This window comes from Sapajus apella, unplaced genomic scaffold (assembly GCF_009761245.1).
Source record: "Sapajus apella isolate SASKATOON/1434 unplaced genomic scaffold, GSC_monkey_1.0 scaffold43, whole genome shotgun sequence".
In the NCBI taxonomy this organism is placed as follows: Eukaryota; Metazoa; Chordata; class Mammalia; order Primates; family Cebidae; genus Sapajus; species Sapajus apella.
The window spans coordinates 15168134-15187308 of NW_022436983.1; the positions used below are offsets into that span (position 1 = coordinate 15168134).

The 19175-nt window shown below is 39.1% G+C and overlaps 1 protein-coding gene across 3 annotated transcripts in view; it reads left to right on the forward strand.

Annotated features, from left to right (window-relative positions):
- CDC42 (cell division cycle 42) overlaps positions 1-18964 on the forward strand; it is a 41962-nt gene extending 22998 nt beyond the window's left edge. For 2 of the 3 annotated variants that reach the window (XM_032300723.1, XM_032300724.1), the window contains exons 2-6: positions 4001-4155; positions 8227-8299; positions 12564-12673; positions 12794-12991; positions 17487-18964. In XM_032300723.1, the coding sequence (XP_032156614.1) occupies positions 4051-4155; positions 8227-8299; positions 12564-12673; positions 12794-12991; positions 17487-17576 (576 nt within the window). In that variant the 5' untranslated portion in view covers positions 4001-4050 and the 3' untranslated portion in view covers positions 17577-18964. Of the gene's footprint in view, positions 1-4000; positions 4156-8226; positions 8300-12563; positions 12674-12793; positions 12992-16014; positions 16873-17486 lie in introns of those variants that run through there. The other variant, XM_032300725.1, reaches the window with a different exon arrangement.
- The last annotated feature ends 211 nt before the right edge of the window (positions 18965-19175 follow it).

Sequence of the window (19175 nt, forward strand, 5' to 3'; positions counted from 1 at the left end):
TGATCCCCTGTAGAGGGAGAGGCGTTCTGATTTTGGGTATTCTCAGCCTTTTTAGGCTGGTTTCTTCCCTTCGTTATAGATTTATCCATCTGTGGTCTTTATAATTACCGTCTTTATAGTTGGGTTTCTCAATGGACGTCCAACTTGTTGATTCCCGGCACTAGAATCTGAGCAACCCACTGCGCTGGCCGAAACAGCGGCTTTAAGGCTAATGATGCTTTTCTGACACTGCACCAACAACCGCCTCACCGGCCTCAAGAGTCGTGCTGGCGACCCGTGGGGCTCCTCCGCTGGGAATCTCCTGGTGTGTGAGCAACAAAAATTGATCTGAAAGTGTGGCGTCCTCTCGTTCTCTGCGCTTTCACTGGGAGCTACAATCCCAAGCTGCTAGTGATCAGCCATCTTGGATCTCTCCCTCAAGTTTCTTATATAAAATGGCATAGTACAGTTAGCCATCTATATCTGTGGGTTCTACATCTGTGGATATGGAGGGCTGATTGTACTATAATTATCATGGAAATAAAAACTGTTAGGAGTTTCTAAGAAGTTTGGAATTGTTGCTGTTTTAAAATTTCTTTTTTTTTTTGAGATGGAGTTTCGCTCTTGTTACCCATGCTGGAGTGCAATGGCTCGATCTCGGCTCACTGCAACCTCCGCCTCCTGGGTTTAGGCAATTCTCCTGCCTCAGCCTACTGAGTAGCTGGGATTACAGGCACGCGCCACCATGCCCAGCTAATTTTTTGTATTTTTAGTAGAGAAGTGATTCACCATGTTGACCAGGATGGTCTCGACCTCTTGACCTCGTGATCCGCCCGCCTCGGCCTCCCAAAGTGCTGGGATTACAGGCTTGAGCCACCACGCCCGGCCTTAAAATTTCTTATATTGACTTAAAGGTACTCTTACTTAAGACTAATAATTAACATTTACTAAGCATGTACTGTATGCCAAGCACTGTTGCAAGTTCTTTACATGTATTATCTTAGTCAGTTTACCTTATGAGAAAAGTAATACTGTTTTCATTTTACAGACAGGGAAACCAAACTACACAGAGGTGACATAGCTAGAGTGTGGTTAAAGCCACTCTGATTCCAAAACCTAGGCTCTTAACGGGACTCACAACCAACCAGTTTGTAACAAATTGCTAACAGTCAGGTCAGGAAGTCTAAGAAGTAGAAGACTTGTGGATAAATAGAAAGGGGAAGCGCAAACTCTATCTTGCTCTTTCTTCTTGCCTCCCTTTTCCCAATAAAATTCAGTAGTTATATGCAGGGTGAAAAACAGGAAGTGAGCTTAGCACCTGTTTTTTGCTTCCTCTTCTTTATTTTTGCCTTCCTGTTTGTATTGCTGGTAACTATTGTGGATATATACTTGTCACCCCACTAGCACTGATTACATTTGTTTTTTATTAATGTCACTTCTCAGACAGTATAGTGTAATGTAATGTTTATTAAGAGCAGGGACTTGAGGCTGGGCACAGTGGCTCACGCCTGTAATCCTAGCACTTTGGGAGGCCCAGGCGGTTGGATTACTTGAGGTCAGGAGTTCAAGACCAGCCTGGCCAACATGGTGAAACTTTGTTTCTACTAAAAATAAAAAAAATTAGCCAGGTGTGGTGGCATGTGCCTGTAATCTCAGCTACTCAGGAGACTGAGGCAGGAGAATTGCTTGGACCCAGGAAGCAGAGGTTGCAGTGGAGCTGAGATCATGTCCACTGCACTCCAGCCTGGGCCGTAGAGTGAGACTCTCCAAAAAAAAAAAAAAAAAAAAAAAAAAATGTAGGGACTTGAGAGTCAGACTGCTTGGGTTTAAATTATAATTCTACCCTTACTGGCTGAATAACCTTGGCTTAGTTACTTGCTGAGCCTCTTCTTACCTGTAAAATAGGAATGATATAGTACATACTTCATAGGCTTTTTGGGAGGATGAAATGTGTGAATATGTGTAATATGGTTTGAACAGTACATGGCACTTAGTATAATGCTATATAAGTATTTTCTGCTTACTATTATTATTTGACAATGCTTTTAGATTGAACCAGTAATTGATCTAGCTTAGGGGTCCTTAACTTTTAATGCTGTATTAGTTTGGGTGCTTCTCTAGCACATAAAAAGAGAAGGAAAAAGGAAATTGAATAAAGAAAGATAAATATGGCTGGTTGCGGTGGCTCATGCATGTAAACCCAGCACTTTGGGAGGCCGAGGTGAGTGGATTGCTTGAGCCCAGAAGTTCAGGACCAGCCTGGGTAACAGTGAGACCCAGTCTTTTTTTTTTAAAAAAAAAAAAAAAAAAAAAAAAAAAAGCCAGGCATGGTGGCATGTGCCTGTGGTTCCAGCTACTTGGGAGGCCAAGGTGGGAGGATTGCTTGAGTCTGGGAGGTGGAGGTTGCAGTGAGCCGAGGTTGTGTCACTGCACTCCATCCTGGGTGATGGGAGTAAAACCCTGTCTCAAAAGAAAAAAAAAAAAAGATAAATATACTGCAGATAATTTTGATGAGGAAAGGGAGAGTGTATATTTCTTGTAGGTTACTTATACTAACATAGTTTCATATTCTTTTTGTTTCATGAATTTTGCATCCATTCAGCAGCTCACAGTGCACTGGTCTAGAAGTGCTCAGTGCTAGAAGTATAGTGGTACGTGAGGTAGTATACATTCATTTACAGAGATGTTAATAGGCATTTATAAATTGTTTTGATGAAGTGTCGCGAATGGTGCTATAGAAGCATGTGGCATTTGACTAAGAGTGAGGTGGTTCTGTATTTTTATGTTTAACTATAATCCCTTAGGATTATAATTTAAATAGGACTTTATCTTAAAACCTAGGTATATCTTGGGTGGTGTTTCTTTTTATTCTTTCAGAAAACTATTAGAGTATTTCATTGAATCTAACATTCCAATTTCATAGAAGTCAGAATGTGGGGGAAAATGGCTGATAATAATGACTCTAAGAGACTCAATAAAGATATATTCTGACTTTAGAGATGTTTAAATGTGAAAAAAAGCATCTCAAATTAATGACTCTTTGGTACTTGTAATTGATAGCTTCTTAAAATGGAGGACTCTAGTAAGAAGCTATAGTATCTGTTTTTAAGTCACTATGATTTAGAGCAATCTGACATTTTCATTATAAAAATATAAGTTTTGGACTAGGCATTCTGGTGCTGAAACAGCTGCTAAGACCAGTAATCACCCTGATCTTTGTTCAGTTCCTCATGTTACTCATGTAATTACTGTGTGATCGTGTGGTGCTCTGCTGCTTGTTGGTTAGATCCTGAGTAACTATAGCCCTAAGGCTGGATAATGAATCATTCTGTAAAGCAATGGCCTTTGTATTGCAGTCTAGTTCACATGCGTGCATATGTATATGTGTGTGTGCACATGTAACCGAAGAACAGCCTTCACAAAATAATATTTAGCACGCTACTTGGAATTTTCTCTGATATAGCCTCCTCTCTTTTTTTTTTTTTGAAACGGCATCTTGCTCTGTCACCAGGCTGGAGTGCAGTGGCCTGATCTTGGCTCATTGAAACCTCCGCCTCCTGGGTTCAAGTGATTCTCCCCCCCAGCCTCCTGAGTATTTGGGACTACAGGCATGCGCCACCACACCCAGCTAATTTTTGTAATTTTAGTGGAGACGAGGTGGCCAGGATGATTTCTTGACCTCATGATCCACCCGCCTTGGCCTCCCAGAGTGCTGGGATTACAGATGTGAGCCACCATACCCAGCCTTCTCTCTTTATAAAAAGGAATATGCTGCTTATCACACCACTTTAGACCTTTTAAAAATAACACTTAAGAAGTTGAAACAGCCATGGATCAGAAACTTAGAAATGGACTTTATTTGTTATTGTAACTATTAGCAAGTCAATATTTTCCTCACTGGGTTCTTGTAGCCATAATAATTGTGTTCTTTTCTTGCTCTGAGCGCCTGTTAACCTGTTGCTGAGGGAAAAAAAATACATATATAAGTATAAATAAACAAATGTCTTTAATCTTTTTGCAGGTTAACATCAGATTTGAAATATTTATAGTGGATACAAAACTATTTCAGCAATGCAGACAATTAAGTGTGTTGTTGTGGGCGATGGTGCTGTTGGTAAAACATGTCTCCTGATATCCTACACAACAAACAAATTTCCATCAGAATATGTACCGACTGTAAGTATAAAGGCTTCCTTCTATTAGTAAAATGTGTTAAAATTTGTTATCCTTTTGGAAACGCTTTCTCTATGTGTACTGAATTTTTTCTGTTGTCTGCCTTTGTTTCCTGTTTTTAAAGATCTTGACTTCTCATGGGTAAATTATATACACTTTAAAATTAAACAGCTGAAAAATCAGTGGAAAGTCAGAAGGGGTGACACAAGGGTTTGCAAGAAGTGCTGGGAGGCAAAACTCCGGTAGACAAGATTCTAACGAGTGGTGGTCTCAATTTGGTGAAGTATGCCCCACATCTTGGAATGAGGTGACCTTTTTTTTTTTTTTTTTTTTTATATTTTGGCCAATTATTGATTCAATGCTTGGAGGTCTCCTGGGATACCATTTGGGTCCTGTAACTTCAGAGAAAGTAGTGTGTGTCTCCGCTTTTCTTGCAGAGCTATTCTCTTAGCAGTAATGGGAGTTCCAAACTGGGTCTTAGAGGCAGAGACGAGAAGACCATTATGTTATGAGAACACCAGCAGAAACCTTTGGGAGTCACCCACCACAGCTGTTTGTTTGTTTGTTTGTTTGTTTGTTTGTTTTTTGAGATGGAGTCTCTCTCTGTTGCCCAGGCTGGAGTGCATTGGCGCAATCTTGGCTCACTGCAACGTCTGCCTCCCGGGTTCAAGTGATTCTCCTGCCTCGGCCTCCTGAATAGCTGGGATTACAGGTGCCGGCCACCACGCCTGACTAATTTTTATATTTTTAGTTGAGACTGGGTTTCACCATGTTGGCCAGGCTGGTCTCCAACTCCTGACCTCAAATGATCCACCTGCCTTGGCCTCTCAAAGTGTTGGGATTACATGGGTGAACCACTGTGCCTGGCTCCATAATTGTTTTTTTAATCAACTTTTTGGAATGGTAGAAGAAAGATGGGAGTAATAAAAATATTGAAGTGAGAGAGAGAGCTAGAGTTTTACTCATTTGTGAAAGGTAGTGAGACCCTGTCTCAAAAATGAGTAAAGTTTTTTTTTTTTTTTTTTGAAGGGGGGAGAATTTGAAGGTATTATGAAACACTAAAATCACATTTATTTTTTGAATTGGCCCATTTGGAGACAGCATAAATGGAAGATGTTTTCAGGTTCAGTGGACTTACAGGGGACTTGTAGAGGTACACGAATCTTGTTTCAGAGTGAGGACAGCTACCAAAATTTTCTGTTTCAGCCTCCATTGAAGTTACTTACTTGTAAACATAATTTCTGAGTCTTTTATGACTTCGATCTTCTAGTGTTGTATTTAAAGTGGGCTTGTGGGTGTTTTATATGTATGTTTGTGTGTAGATCTCTGGAAAAAGGATAGGGCGAGAGGAAGAGTAGTAGTAGAATAAAATTTGGAATGAGCTGCTTTAGGTAAATAAATGGACCATGAGGCACAAATAATGCTCTCATGGTACCTGTTTAAGTTAGTATGGAAATGGATTTGGTGTGAAATGCATTTTTGTTCCCATCTATAAATTGGGGCTTGCCATTTCTAGAGTAATAGAAAGTTAGAGCTGGAAGGGACAGTACATAGTCTTATTGACCTCTTATGGATGAGGGTATTCTGGCCCAATTTAGGGATGAGACTTAGAAGTCTAAGTAATTAAACACTAACGTAAGTAGAGTTTGGAATTGAAGCCAGCTTTTCTGATTCTTAGTCCAGTTTTGGATGTGAGCAAGCCAGTAACAGAGGGCTGTTTTTGAGTCGTTTAAGTGTGATTTATAACCTGTTTGGTTTGCGAGCTTAACCACATTCATTCCCTTTCGTTGTTCTTGTTTTTAAGAACAGACTTTCCTTTAACTGTCATCTCTCTCATACCCTTGCTTCTCTGGCTCTTGAACAATCTATTAAAACATGAATCAGAAAATTAGAGTAGGTAGCTAAAAGGTTTAGTAGGCCTGGTCTTAAAATAATGGTATTCTTCTAGTTGGAAAGCTTTTCTTTGCTTTTTAAAAATTTTATATGTCATTTAATTTTTAAATTTTTTAATTTAAATTGACAGATTACAGTTGTGTATGAAAGCACTGCTTTTCTTTCTTTCTTTTTTTTTCCTTTTTTTTTTTGAGACAGAGTTTCCCTCCTGTTGCCCAGGCTGGAGTACAATGGTGTGATCTTGGCTCACTGCAACCTTTACCTCCCAGGTTTAAGCAATTCTTCTGCCTCAGCCTCCAGAGTAGCTGGGATTACAGGCATTTGCCATCAAGACTGGCTAATTTTGTGTATATATATATTTTTTGAGACGGAGCCTCTCCCTGTTGCCCAGGCTGGAGTGCAATGGCACAATTTCAGCTCACTGCAACCTCTGCCTCCTGAGTTCAAATGATTCTCCTGCCTCAGCCTCCCAAGTAGCTGGGATTACAGGTGTCTGTCACCATGCCCAGCTATTTTTTGTATTGTTAGTAGAGACAGCGTTTCACCATGTTGGCCAGGCTGGTCTCGAACTCCTGACCTGGAGATCTACCCTCCTCAGCCTCCCACAGTTAATTTTCTATTTTTAGTAGAGCCGGGGTTTCTCCACATTGGTCAGGCTGGTCTCAAACTCCTGACCTCAGGTGTTCTTCTGCCTGTCTCGGCCTCCCAGAGCGCTGGGAACCCCCTCGCATGGCTAAAGGCATTGCTTTTCAATTGTAAATTAATTCAGAAGAATCCAGAATTTGTGTTGGGTCTTTTCCCAATTATCGTTAAACCTCCTATTTTCACAAATAGCTTAGTACCACCAATATTAACATATACTTTACTGAATGTGATAAGGGTTTCATGGTCTATTTACATATTAAGCATCTTAAAGAAGGTCATGCAGTTTGTGCTCAATAACAGAATTTTACTCATAAATTCCCAGCAGGCTGGGCACTGTGGTTCATGTTTGTAATCCCAGGACTTTGGTAGGCCGAGGCAGATGGATCACGAGGTTAGGAGTTAAGAGACCTGCCTGGCCAACATAGTGAAACCCTGTCTCTACTAAAAATACAAAAATTAGCTGGGTGTGGTGGCATGCTCCTGTACTCCCAGCTGCTTGGGAGCCTGAGGCAGGAGAATCGTTTGAACCCGGGCGGCGGAGGTTGCGGTGAGCTGAGACCATGCCATTGTACTCCAGCCTGGGTGACAAGAGGAGAGTCTGTCACCGGCCCCCCCCCCCCCCCATCGGTGTCAAAAAAAAAAAAAAAAAGGAAAGAAATTCACAGGAAATAATCTGCCAGCCTTATCTTAGACAGTTTATTTGGGTACTTTGAGGGTACCACTATTTCTTTCAGATGGACTTGCTTGTAACAAGGCTTACCTTTTCTAGGACTCTGAAAGGAAGAAAGGTCATGTATCTAGGAGATTTTAATTCTAGATGAAAAGGAAATGGTCTGTGAAGAAATAATTTCTTAGGAATCAGATTGAGTGTTGAGGTAGACCACTGTCTCAAAAGTTTCAAACTTGAACAGGTTCATTTTGTGTAGCTAGAGGACTCTGCTCCCGTGACACCTCTAAACCTTCTTTGGCTTTTTTTTTTTTTTTTTTTTTTTTTTTTTTTTTTGAGACAGAGTCTCACTCCGTCACCAGGCGCCAGGCTGGAGTGCAGTGGTGCGAAATTGGCTCACTGCAACCTCTGCCTCCCAGGTTCAAGCAATTCTCCTGTCTCAGCCTCCCGAGTAGCTGGAACTACAGGCGTGTACCACCACGCCCCACTAATTTTTTTGTATTTTTTGGTGGAGATGGGGTTTCACCATGTTGGCCAGGATGGTCTTGATCTCTTGACCTTGTGATCCACCTACCTCGGCCTCCCAAAGTGCTGGGATTACAGGCAGGAGCCATCGCGCCCGGCCCTTTGGCTCTTTATCCAGGCTGCTGAGGTAGAGCAGAAATCTCAGAACACATCCTTTGTCTTTTTCCAAGAACCGTTCAGCTTGCGCAGAGACATGGTTGGCCAGATTGGTTATATAAGGATGATGGATGGACTAAGGGACAATTAAATCTTAGCAAGGAAACACTGCCTTAGCTTAGGAGTTGTCCTGTCCCATTTTAACTCTCTTCTGGCACACTGACAATGTTGTATTTTTTTGTTTTTAGGTTTTTGACAACTATGCAGTCACAGTTATGATTGGTGGAGAACCATATACTCTTGGACTTTTTGATACTGCAGGTAAAAACTTAATGCCTTTTATACTGTTTTGATCTTTAACAATTGCTAGTTGTCTCTTTCTTGTGGACATTTTGAGAAACTAGCACATGAGCAAAGTGCTTGCCTTTTATTAGTTAGCAGGATTGAACATAATGATTGGTGATGCTTGGCCAAGGAGCAGTTTCAAGACCTGTATTGACAAATCGGAGTTTGGAGTACCCTGGGTGAACAGTGTAGTAGATGAAGTAGAGTGAGAGCAGAGTGCACTGCACAAGCTCGGAATTGAACTAAAATCCTGTGTGTGCACCTTGCACAGAATTGGTAACTGTATTAGTGGTTGGGGAGGGACTAAGGGAATGAATTCATAGGAATCACGATTGCTGATTCTCTCCTGTCATCCCTGCCTGCTCCTTTTTAAAGCCTAGAGTTTCCTAAATATGCCTAACGTTATAAGATTGTAAGCCATATACAGTATTTATTATTATAACTCTCTGATATTTTGAAGGCCTATTCATGTGTCTAATAGCATGTTTAGTTTCTTATGATAGATAGCTTATTTATTTTATACTGTATCTGAAAATATTTTGAGAGTGAACCAGTATCTACCTCACAGTATTGACATTTGTCAACTATCCAAATCGTAAGAACAAATTACTTTCTTCCTTAAATGAACCTAATTTCTTGTTTCTAAGAGTGGCTGCACATCTTAATTTCTGACTTTTCTCTATGTGCCGTCTTATTATCAACTCGGCTAGCCAGAGGAAAATCTCAGAAAGGTATCCTTTAGAATATCTTTAAAATGTAGGAATTCTAAACTTTCTGCTTTGAGTTATTCTGTTACTGTCTACAAGCTAACATGCTGCTCTCATGGAATGTGTTATACTGTGTACCATGAGGAACTATTTGGATTTGATTGAGAATATGAAATGGAGAGACGATAAAGTTTAGAGAAAATTTTAATACATTAAAAATTAGGAAAGTAATGGTATAGTAAACTTGGAAAATAGAAAAAGCAGTGACCCATGATCTCATGGTAAATAAGGGATTTTTTTCTGTGTTCATTTATGTCCAAGGGCACAGAGAAAAGATAATTTATGGCTACTTGTGGTTGAAAATTAGTATTTTCAGATTTCAGTTTATTTTTGGTAAGCCTTTACATTTTCTGGTGAGTACTTTTTAAAGCTTTATTGATGTGTAGTACAATAAAAATCATTTTAAGGCTGGGCATGGTGGCTCATGCATGTGATTGCAGCACTTTGGGAGGCTGAGATGGGCAGATTACCTGAGGTCAGGAGTTTGAGACCAGCCTGGCCAATATGGTGAAACCCCATCTCTACTGAAATACAAAAATTAGCTGAGTGTGGTGGTGTGTACCTGTACGTCCCAGCTACTCGGGCTGCTGAGACAGGAGAATTGCCGGGAGATTGCAGTGAGCCGAGATCCTGCCGCTGCTCTCTCGCCTGAGTGACAGAGCAAGACTTTGTCTTCAAAAAAATTTTTTTAAGTGTTCAGTGTGATGCATTTTGCTGATCCTCCACCATAATAAAATGCACAACATTTTTATTACCCCTCAAATTTTTTGTGGTGAGCCCTTTTACCACTGAATGGTCTTGGGACCCTTATCAAAAATTATTTGGCGATATATGTAACGGTTTATTTCTGGGTTTCCTTTTGCAGTCAGCCCTGTCCCTTGACCTGGTTCCAGGCAACCACAGATCTGCTTTTTTTGTTTCTACCGTTTTGCTTTTCTAGGGTTTCATATAAGTGGAACCAAACAATATGTAGTCATTTGTGTTTGCCACTTTTTACTTAGTGTAATGTACTCGTCCGTGTTGTTTGTATTGGTAGATGTTTCTTTTGATTGCTGAGTGGTATTCTGTTCTGTGACTATATCACAATTTTGTTTATCCATTAACAAGTTGATGGATGTTTGTTCTAGTTTTAATACTGGTGCTATGAATTGCTTCCACGTTTTAGCTATTTTGAATAATATTGAATATCAACATGAGTATAAAAATATCTTGTTGAGGCTCTGCTTTCAGTTCTTTTGGGGTCTATACCCATAAGTGAAATTGTTGGATCATGTGGTAATTCTGTTTTCAATTTTTTTTTAGGAACCTCCATAATGTTTTCCACAGTGGCTGTCCCATTTTATAGTCCCACCAATAGTATGCTGAGGCTTGATGTAGTCACATTCTCTTTAACACTAATTTTGTGTTTTTTTGTTTTGTTTTGTTTTTTAGTTGTAGCCATCCTAATTAGTGTGAGGTGGTATCTAATTGTGGTTTTCATTTGCATTGCCTTAAATGATTAGTGATGTTGAGCATTTATGGACATTTGTTTATATTCTTTGGAGAAAGGTCTATTCAGTCAAGTTCTTTGCTCATTTTTAAATTGGGTGTTTTTTTTTTGGTTTTAGGAGTCCTCTGTAGATTCTGGGTATTAATTTCTTACCACATACATGATTTGCAAATATTTTTTCCTGTTTTGTGGGTTGCCGTTTTATTCTGTTGATGACTATCTTTGATGTAGAAAATTTAAAAAATTTCATGAAGTTTATTTTTTGGCTGGTGTGATATCCGAAGACATTAATTGCCAAGTCCAACTGTGAGTCTTTTGCCCTATGTTTTTTGGGAGTTTTAAAGTTTTATGTCTAACATTTAAGCCTTTTATCTATTTTGAGTTAATTTTTGTATATGGTATTAGGTAAGGTTCCAACATTGTCTTTTGCATGTGGATATCTCATTTTCTCATCACCATTTATTGAAGAATCCTTTTACCACTAAATGATCTTGGCACTCTTATCAAAAAGTATTTGACCTAGGCTGGGTGTGGTAGCTCACATCTGAAATCCTAGCACTTTGGAAGGATGTGGTGGGCAGATCACCTGAGGTCAGAAGTTCAAGACCAGCCTGGCCAACATGGTGAAACCCCATCTCTACTAAAAATACGAAAACTAGCCTGGCGTGGTGGTATGTGCCTGCAGTCCCAGCTACTCGGGAGGCTGAGGCAACAGAATCTTTTGAACTTGGAAGACAGGTTGCAGTGAGCCGAGATTGTGCCATTGCACTCCAGCCAAGGTGATAGAATAAGACTCTGTCTTCAAAAAAAAAAATATTATTTGACCATATATGTAGGGGTTTATTTCTGGGTTCTCTAGTCTATTCTATTGTCTTATATGTGTGTCTATGCCAATACCACAGTGTTTTGACTATCATAGTCTTGTAGTAAGTCTTGAAATCAGGAAGTGGGAGTCCTTCAGCTTTTTCTTCTTTCTCATGATTATTTTGGCTGTTTAGGATCCCTTGGGATTTTGGTGGGGATTGCATTGAATCTGTAGGTTGCTTTGGATAATATTGACATGTCAACAGTATTAAGCCTTCCAATTCATGAACGTGGGATATGTTTCCATTTATTTATGTCTTCTTTAATTTATTTCAGCAGTTTTGAAATTTTTTTTGTCCAAGTCTTTTGCCTCTGATTAAGTTAATTCTAAGTATTTTTATTATTTTGAGTATACGTTAATTCTTGCCAAAAGTTTTTCTGAGGCTTTATCAGTTTCAGATACTGGTCTTACATGCATACATTAACTAAATATGTGAACCTGTGTTTGTAGTCATGATGGGCAGTGGATTTTGTCATCTGGGTTTCACTGAGGTTTTTCTTTCCTTAGATGATTTCACTGTGATTGTTTCTTTACCATATCTGGCAAGGATTTTTTTTGAGATGGAGTTTTGCTCTGTCTCGGCTGGAGTACAGTGACATGATCTTGGCTCACTGCAAACTCTGCCTTCTGGGTTCACGCAATTCTCCTGCCTCAGCCTCCCAAGTTGGTGGGATTATAGAGGTGTGCCACCATGCCTGGCTAATTTTTGTATTTTTAGTAGGTTTCACCATGTTGGCCAGGCGGGTCTCAAACTCCTGACCTCAGGTGATCTACTTTCCTTGGCCTCCCAAAGTGCGGGGATTACAAGGATTGATTTTTAACCATTTCTGTAGCAAGAGTTTATTATTACATTTATTATTGGGTTTCTAATGGACACAAAGATTGAACACCTCAAACTAGTAATAAAAGCAAATAACAATAGTAAATTCGTTGCTGTTCTGAGTGCTTAGAGTATGTAGAATTAGCTTGTTGAGAATATTGCCCACATATTGTATTACAGAGCTATGTATTTTATTAGATAAGTAAGCTGCTTTTTGAGTAATGACAGGATGCTTTTAATGCTTTGAGGACATCAAGATTCAGTTGCTGAATTCAGTCCAATATTTTTCATTTTTCTAGGGCAAGAGGATTATGACAGATTACGACCGCTGAGTTATCCACAAACAGATGTATTTCTAGTCTGTTTTTCAGTGGTTTCTCCATCTTCATTTGAAAATGTGAAAGAAAAGGTGAGCTGATCAGATATTCTTGGCCTAAGAAGGTCATCCCAGAATTTCTACTGACCTGTAATAAATAGCATTAGAGGTTTGTGGATTAACAAAGGTGTATTTTAAAATACCTTTTTTTAGTGGGTGCCTGAGATAACTCACCACTGTCCAAAGACTCCTTTCTTGCTTGTTGGGACCCAAATTGATCTCAGAGATGACCCCTCTACTATTGAGAAACTTGCCAAGAACAAACAGAAGCCTATCACTCCAGAGACTGCTGAAAAGCTGGCCCGTGACCTGAAGGCTGTCAAGTATGTGGAGTGTTCTGCACTCACACAGGTAAGGATGGCATGAAACCCCATGCGTATTTACAGTCTTGTCATTTATTAGAGCATTAGGATACAGGAGTTGTTTCTAACAGTGATCAGCAGTGCCCAAAGATGCCCAGCAAGAATATGAGCAGTGTCATATTGTATACTCTTTTGTTAGAGGCCTCTGAGTATTTTGGAGAATAATTATATAGTTTCTAAACTGCTTGTGTTGGTAAGCTCTCATGTTGTACTGAATGATTCGTCGAAAACCTTACGGGAAAGGTTCAGATAAGCACAAATTTGCAAGAGAGGATGTGAATGATTTTTTTTTCCTAGGCACTTAAATTTTCCTCTAAATATGTCTCATCTTTTCTTGCCAATTCTGACAATTGATATTATACTGTTTCTTGGGTAATTCAATCAGGTTAGGGAATTAGTCATAATGATTGAGACTTTCATGTCAAAGAAGGCAGCCATGGCTATTTCTGCCACAGTTCTCAAACGTGCTTTATAATAGTGTCTCTATTCCTATGTTTTTGGAAGTATTCCTTCCTCATGTGGACCTCTCTTTCATTCTGGCCTTTTTTGAGTGATTTAATTGGAACTCTTTTAGTAGTTTGATGGGAAACTCAGATTTTGAGGATAGGGAGCAGTGTTAGGGTGTTTAGAATGGGACTTGTAACTGATGTGTATGGTTTAAACTTTTTCACCTTCATGATATCGTCGGTTCTATCCTTTGAGTACTGTTCTGGGGACAAAGGAAAAAATTATGGAAATAATAAGCACAAAATTCTTACGTTCAGTACCGGTAATGGTGCTTTGAAGTTGGAACAGTGAGCAAACATGCCTAATTAAAATAGGACAAGATTGAAGGGTGGAGGTTTCTGTATTAAACTCATTACATTATGCTTCCTTTTTCAGGTAATTGTTCATTTTTATTGTTTTTTTTTAAAAACATTATTGGATTCTTAACTCCATGTATACTAGGGTAAATGGCATACATGTATGGTTACTTATTACATATACACTAGGTATTTAGTTTATAGGGCCTAGTATAATTTAATAAGCTTCAATTTAGTACTTGGTTGGATATTTACAGTAAAACTTGGTTGCTTAACTGGGATATCCCTCAGGATAACGTCAAGGGCCTAATGCCAGATGCTTTAAACATAATCTTCTAATCCTAGTTTTTGGGGCAGTTTAGTGCTGTTATAAAAGCAGCTATTTAAAAGTTGAGAAGATTTTACATCTTCTCACACACAGTACTATTTTGAGAGTTTAAAAAAATGCCTGGTGCTGCTTTCTTTGTTTTAATAACATTCCTAGAAGAGTATGCTTGTGTGTGTATATAGAGGTACAGAATGTCATGTGTGAAACACTTGTGTCCGTGTTAAACATTAATTCTGTGTGCTTCTGATGCATACTTCTGTTCTCTAGATGGGGGTTCCTTTGAGGGAAAGACATAGGCCCTGTGGATCCACTTTTAGGTCACTAGTAAAGCTTTAGATAATTGGATGCTTTTAATGTAAGATTTTTAGTGTCAACAGATGTATGTAGTAAGTCACTTCGTAGCGAATATGAAGTTTAAAAGGTCTCAGCAAGTATATTTTTCTTAGGAGAGTTTGAAGTATGGAAAAGTCAAAAGAGGAGAAGTTATAAAATGGGGTCTGTCGTGTTTGGGAGCTAGAACTTTTAGGATTACAGATTCTGTTTGTTGATTCCTCTAAAACTAAAGTCTTAATGTAAACAGATAATGGTCAAGCAAAGATTATAGAGAAAGGAATTCCTTCTTGTTAAGGGATACACTCCAGTTTCTAGTGGTTCTCCTCCTCTTTTTTTTACTTATAAAGTATGTTTTCCTTTCTGTACTCCCTCCTTCCTTTTATATTTGACTAGGAATGAGACTTGTTCCTAGATGTGTAGAAAGGATTGCAGAGGAATTTTAACTTTTATGTAGCGTTTCTACTTTGTAAATGATGTAGAAAGAAGAAAGCTTTTTAACCTCTTTGTTTCTTTTAAAGGATTTATTGCTGTTTCTCATTTATTTTGTATCTAATGTGATGTATGGGTACCAGTCCTGTGGAATGTCATGAATGGGGGCAGGGTAGAGGTGGGAACACTTGGGGTAGTCTGGGGTTGGCACTTAAAATTAGAGCTGTGTTCTGGGACTTTTAGGACATATTTACTTGGGATCAAACTGATCAAACTAAAGAACATGTGAAACAACCTTGAGTGGTAAACTTGTGGCTTCAGATTTAGGTGAGTTTAGGTGAGTCTATAGACCTGGGTCCTAAGTACCACCACTGCTGAGTCACACTGTCATGTTGGAGTTTCTGGCTGAGGTGTAAGTGTATTTCTGTAACTTAATCCACTTAAGATCTGAGAATATTCTTTGTTTTCACTCCATGCTTTATGCTCTGATACCCATGCAGACATCTTAAAGCACTGGATTGCTTGCTAAAACTCATTCTAGGACCCCATTCTTTGTTTTCTTATGACTTGGGTGGTGGTTACTTGCTCTAATAACATTGCTGAATAACTGAAGTGTATGCTGTTTCTAGAGTCCGTTCTTTAAACTCCTTCTAGTTCGTACTATTGCACAATTAACACTCTTTTTAAACGTCCAAAGCTTTTTGTTCTGAGAAACCAGTTTACTATGAAATCCTGATTAATCGCACTCAGATATGTCATTGAACCTAGAAACACATAGCATGCCTGTTAGTCTGCTATTTGTGTCCTTCAGTTATTCAGGGGCTGAATTCACATAAGCCTGAAATTGTAATAGATTTATCTCCAAAATGTGTTAGAAGTCAGCGTACTGCATTTTAATAAAAAGTGCTTTCCTGCTCAGTTAACCTTGCTTGAGGTGAAGTTTTTGGTCAATTACCTACTCTCCCAATTATGGGCTTAAGATCTTGCATTCTGGCATTTTTCTTAAGGCACACTGCTTCTGTGAATTCAGCTCATTTAATCCGGACTGCTGTTGTACCTGCTAGTCTTTCTAATCCTCTAACCTGGCTGCTATTCTCTCTCCTCCCCTCTGTCTTGTAGAGAGGTCTGAAGAATGTGTTTGATGAGGCTATCCTAGCTGCCCTCGAGCCTCCGGAAACTCAACCCAAAAGGAAGTGCTGTATATTCTAAACTGTTTTCTCCTTCCCTTCTTTGCTGCTGCTTCCTGTCCCACCACTGTAGAAAGATCGTTTAAAAACAAAGGAATAAAACCATCCTGTTTGAAAGCCTCTGCGTCTTTTTACTCACCACCTTAGAGCAATCTCTGTATTAGTTTCGATCAAGAATGCAATATCTTATAGAAATTTTTTGTGATCAGTAGTCAAGTTGGACTTTTTTAACTTTCTGCTGCTTGAGTTGCCTGATGCTCAGAGCTTTTTGGTTTGGATTACTATTGAAAAAGGAAACTTGGTCTGGTATTAAGAATGTCCTCTTGGAGAAAATAACAAGAGTTTTAACACTTCTAGATCTTAGTTCTAGGTGGAGAAAGTAACACAAACACCATTTGACTCTTATGATCAATTGTTAATTGTAATTGCATGACAAACTATGGGAAAGGGGTGACCTAGTTGAGTGTAATGGGGAAGGGAGGATTCTTTTCTAGTTTTTCTTTGTGCAGTGAAACTTTGTGTTGCTGTTGCTTTGGCTGTCTGTGCTGTAGTGGAGTTTTTGTCAGTCTGGGGTGGGGAAGATATTGATGTATCTGCTACTGCTTTATAAGTTCATTTGTTGCGTTATCTTTTAAGAATAGCATCCATTTAAACAGTTGACTTACAGTTTGTTAATGTTGAGATGTAAAGCTGCCACCTTTATATTTTCCTGCTTCTGATTTTGTTGTGAGGGAAATATACAATTGTGGTTACCTTCAAATTTTGAAATTAAAATATACAACTGTTTGTATAAATGCCTGATGAAGCTTTATTCCTGTTGCACTGACTGGCTCTAATGTTACATCTGTATCAAGTATCCACATTTCTGCTCCCTTGAATCTCCTTGGCTCTGTCTAATTGGTGGGATAAAGGGAGTTCAAAGTGACTATCTTTGCAGCTACCATAATCACCCTCTCTCTCTTTGCCTGTGCCTTCCGTAGAAAAAGGATGCCACCTTCCCGTGCCCATCCTCTCAGTCCTGTTTCACATCCAGCTGTTTCATTTGAATGCAGAGCTGCTTCCCTTGTTTTTATGTAAAATGTTTTAGCAGCGCATTACAAAACTCATATTGAATGAGCAAATGACCCATGTGCTTGTTTGCTTCTTGTGACATACATTGGTCTGCACAAAGCTTTCTCAAAGGACCACTGTCTCTTTCGTGAATATCTGCTCCTCTGATCCTGAATTGCTGAATCCTTCCAGTGCCCTGGACAAATCTTGGTGAAGTGAGATTATTGTGTTGAGATTCAGGGTTGTTTTTAATGTTTATTTCTTTGCCACCTCTTGGGGGTTTGAATGTTTTAAATTTGAACTCTATTATACTGAAAATCAGACCGCCCATTTTTTCTTTCTACCCCTTTTCAGAAAGGCCTAAAGAATGTATTTGACGAAGCAATATTGGCTGCCCTGGAGCCTCCAGAACCGAAGAAGAGCCGCAGGTGTGTGCTGCTATGAACATCTCTTCAGAGCCCTTTCTGCACAGCTGGTGTCAGCATCATACTAAAAGCAATGTTTAAATCAAACTAAAGATTAAAAATTAAAATTCGTTTTTGCAATAATGACAAATGCCCTGCACCTACCCACATGCACTCGTGTGAGACAAGGCCCATAGGTATGGACCCCCCTTCCCCTCCCAGTACTAGTTAATTTTGAGTAATTGTATATTGTCAGAAAAGTGATTAGTACTAGTTTTTGTTTCGTTGTTTTAAAAAAATTTTTTTTAAAGCAAGGCATGCTTGTGGATGACTCTGTAACAGACTAATTGGAATTGTTGAAGCTGCTCCCTGGTTCCACTCTGGAGAGTAATCTGGGACATCTTAGTGTTTTTTTTTTTTTTTTTCCCTCCTCTTTTTTTGGGGGGAGTGTGTGTGGGGTTTGTTTTTTAGTCTTGTTTTTTTAATTCATTAACCAGTGGTTAGCCCTTAAGGGGAGGAGGACAGATTGATTCCACATTCCACTTCCTAGATCTAGTTTAGAAAACATGTTCCCCATCTGGTGCTCTTAGGAAGGAGTGTAGTAAATGCCTCATTTAATAACATACTCCTTTTTGAAAGTTGCCTTTTCTCTCCACCCTTGAGTAGATCCAGTATTTGATGAAACTCATGAAAGTGGGTGGAGCCTGTCTTGCCCCTCCTCTTTTCTAGGATGCACTATATGTGACTGTGACTTTCAAGGACATTTGTTTGCCATTTGCTGATTTTTTGGGGAAGTTAGTTTCTAACTTCTTTCACTGATAAATGAAGAAAAGTATTGCACCTTTGAAATACACCAAATGAATTGAGTTTGTAATTAAAAAAATTTTTTTCCCTGTCAGTCATTGTCTTATATGCTTAGCATAGATTTGCAACTCAGTAGTATATGGTGTTCCTAGAATGCAGCTGAAGACCTGGTATGTAGAGGAAATACGAGGGGTGGTGCTAGAAGACAGACATCTGTGGAATGATTCACATCCTCTCAAGTTTGGAGGATGGAGGCCTGCTTCATTAAGAAGCTGGGGGTAGGGTGGGGGTGGGGAGAACACTTAACAACATGGGGACCAGTCAGGGGAATCCCCTTATTTCTGTTTTACATATGAGGAACCCTAGAGCAGCCAAGTAAGGCTCTCTAGCTTAATAAAATCATGGAAAGAGTCTTATGAAGACTCTTCATAAGTGTTAATAGGGATTTTATCAGCTTATTTTGGTTGCAGTTTTCAGTTTTTAAAAATGTTGAGGTAATCTTTCCCACCTTCCCAATCCTTATTCTTGTAGATTCATTAGTGTTGAACCAATGCTTTCTCATGTCTCAATTCTTTGTATATGCATTCTTTTCAGATGTATTAAACAAACAAAAACCCTTCACAAGCCAGCCTGAGGGTTGTTATTTTCCCTCCGTCTCTTACTTTTCAGATATTGAGGAGTGGGAACTTGACTCTTGATAACATCAATTTTTAACAAATATTGGGATAAAATTTTAAAGCTTTGTTATTTTTATTTTCTGGCATTCAGTTTGAGATAATATTTGGCCCTCTGTATATTCAGGTTTGTGCTTTCTCCCCTAAGTTTGGTAGGCAGG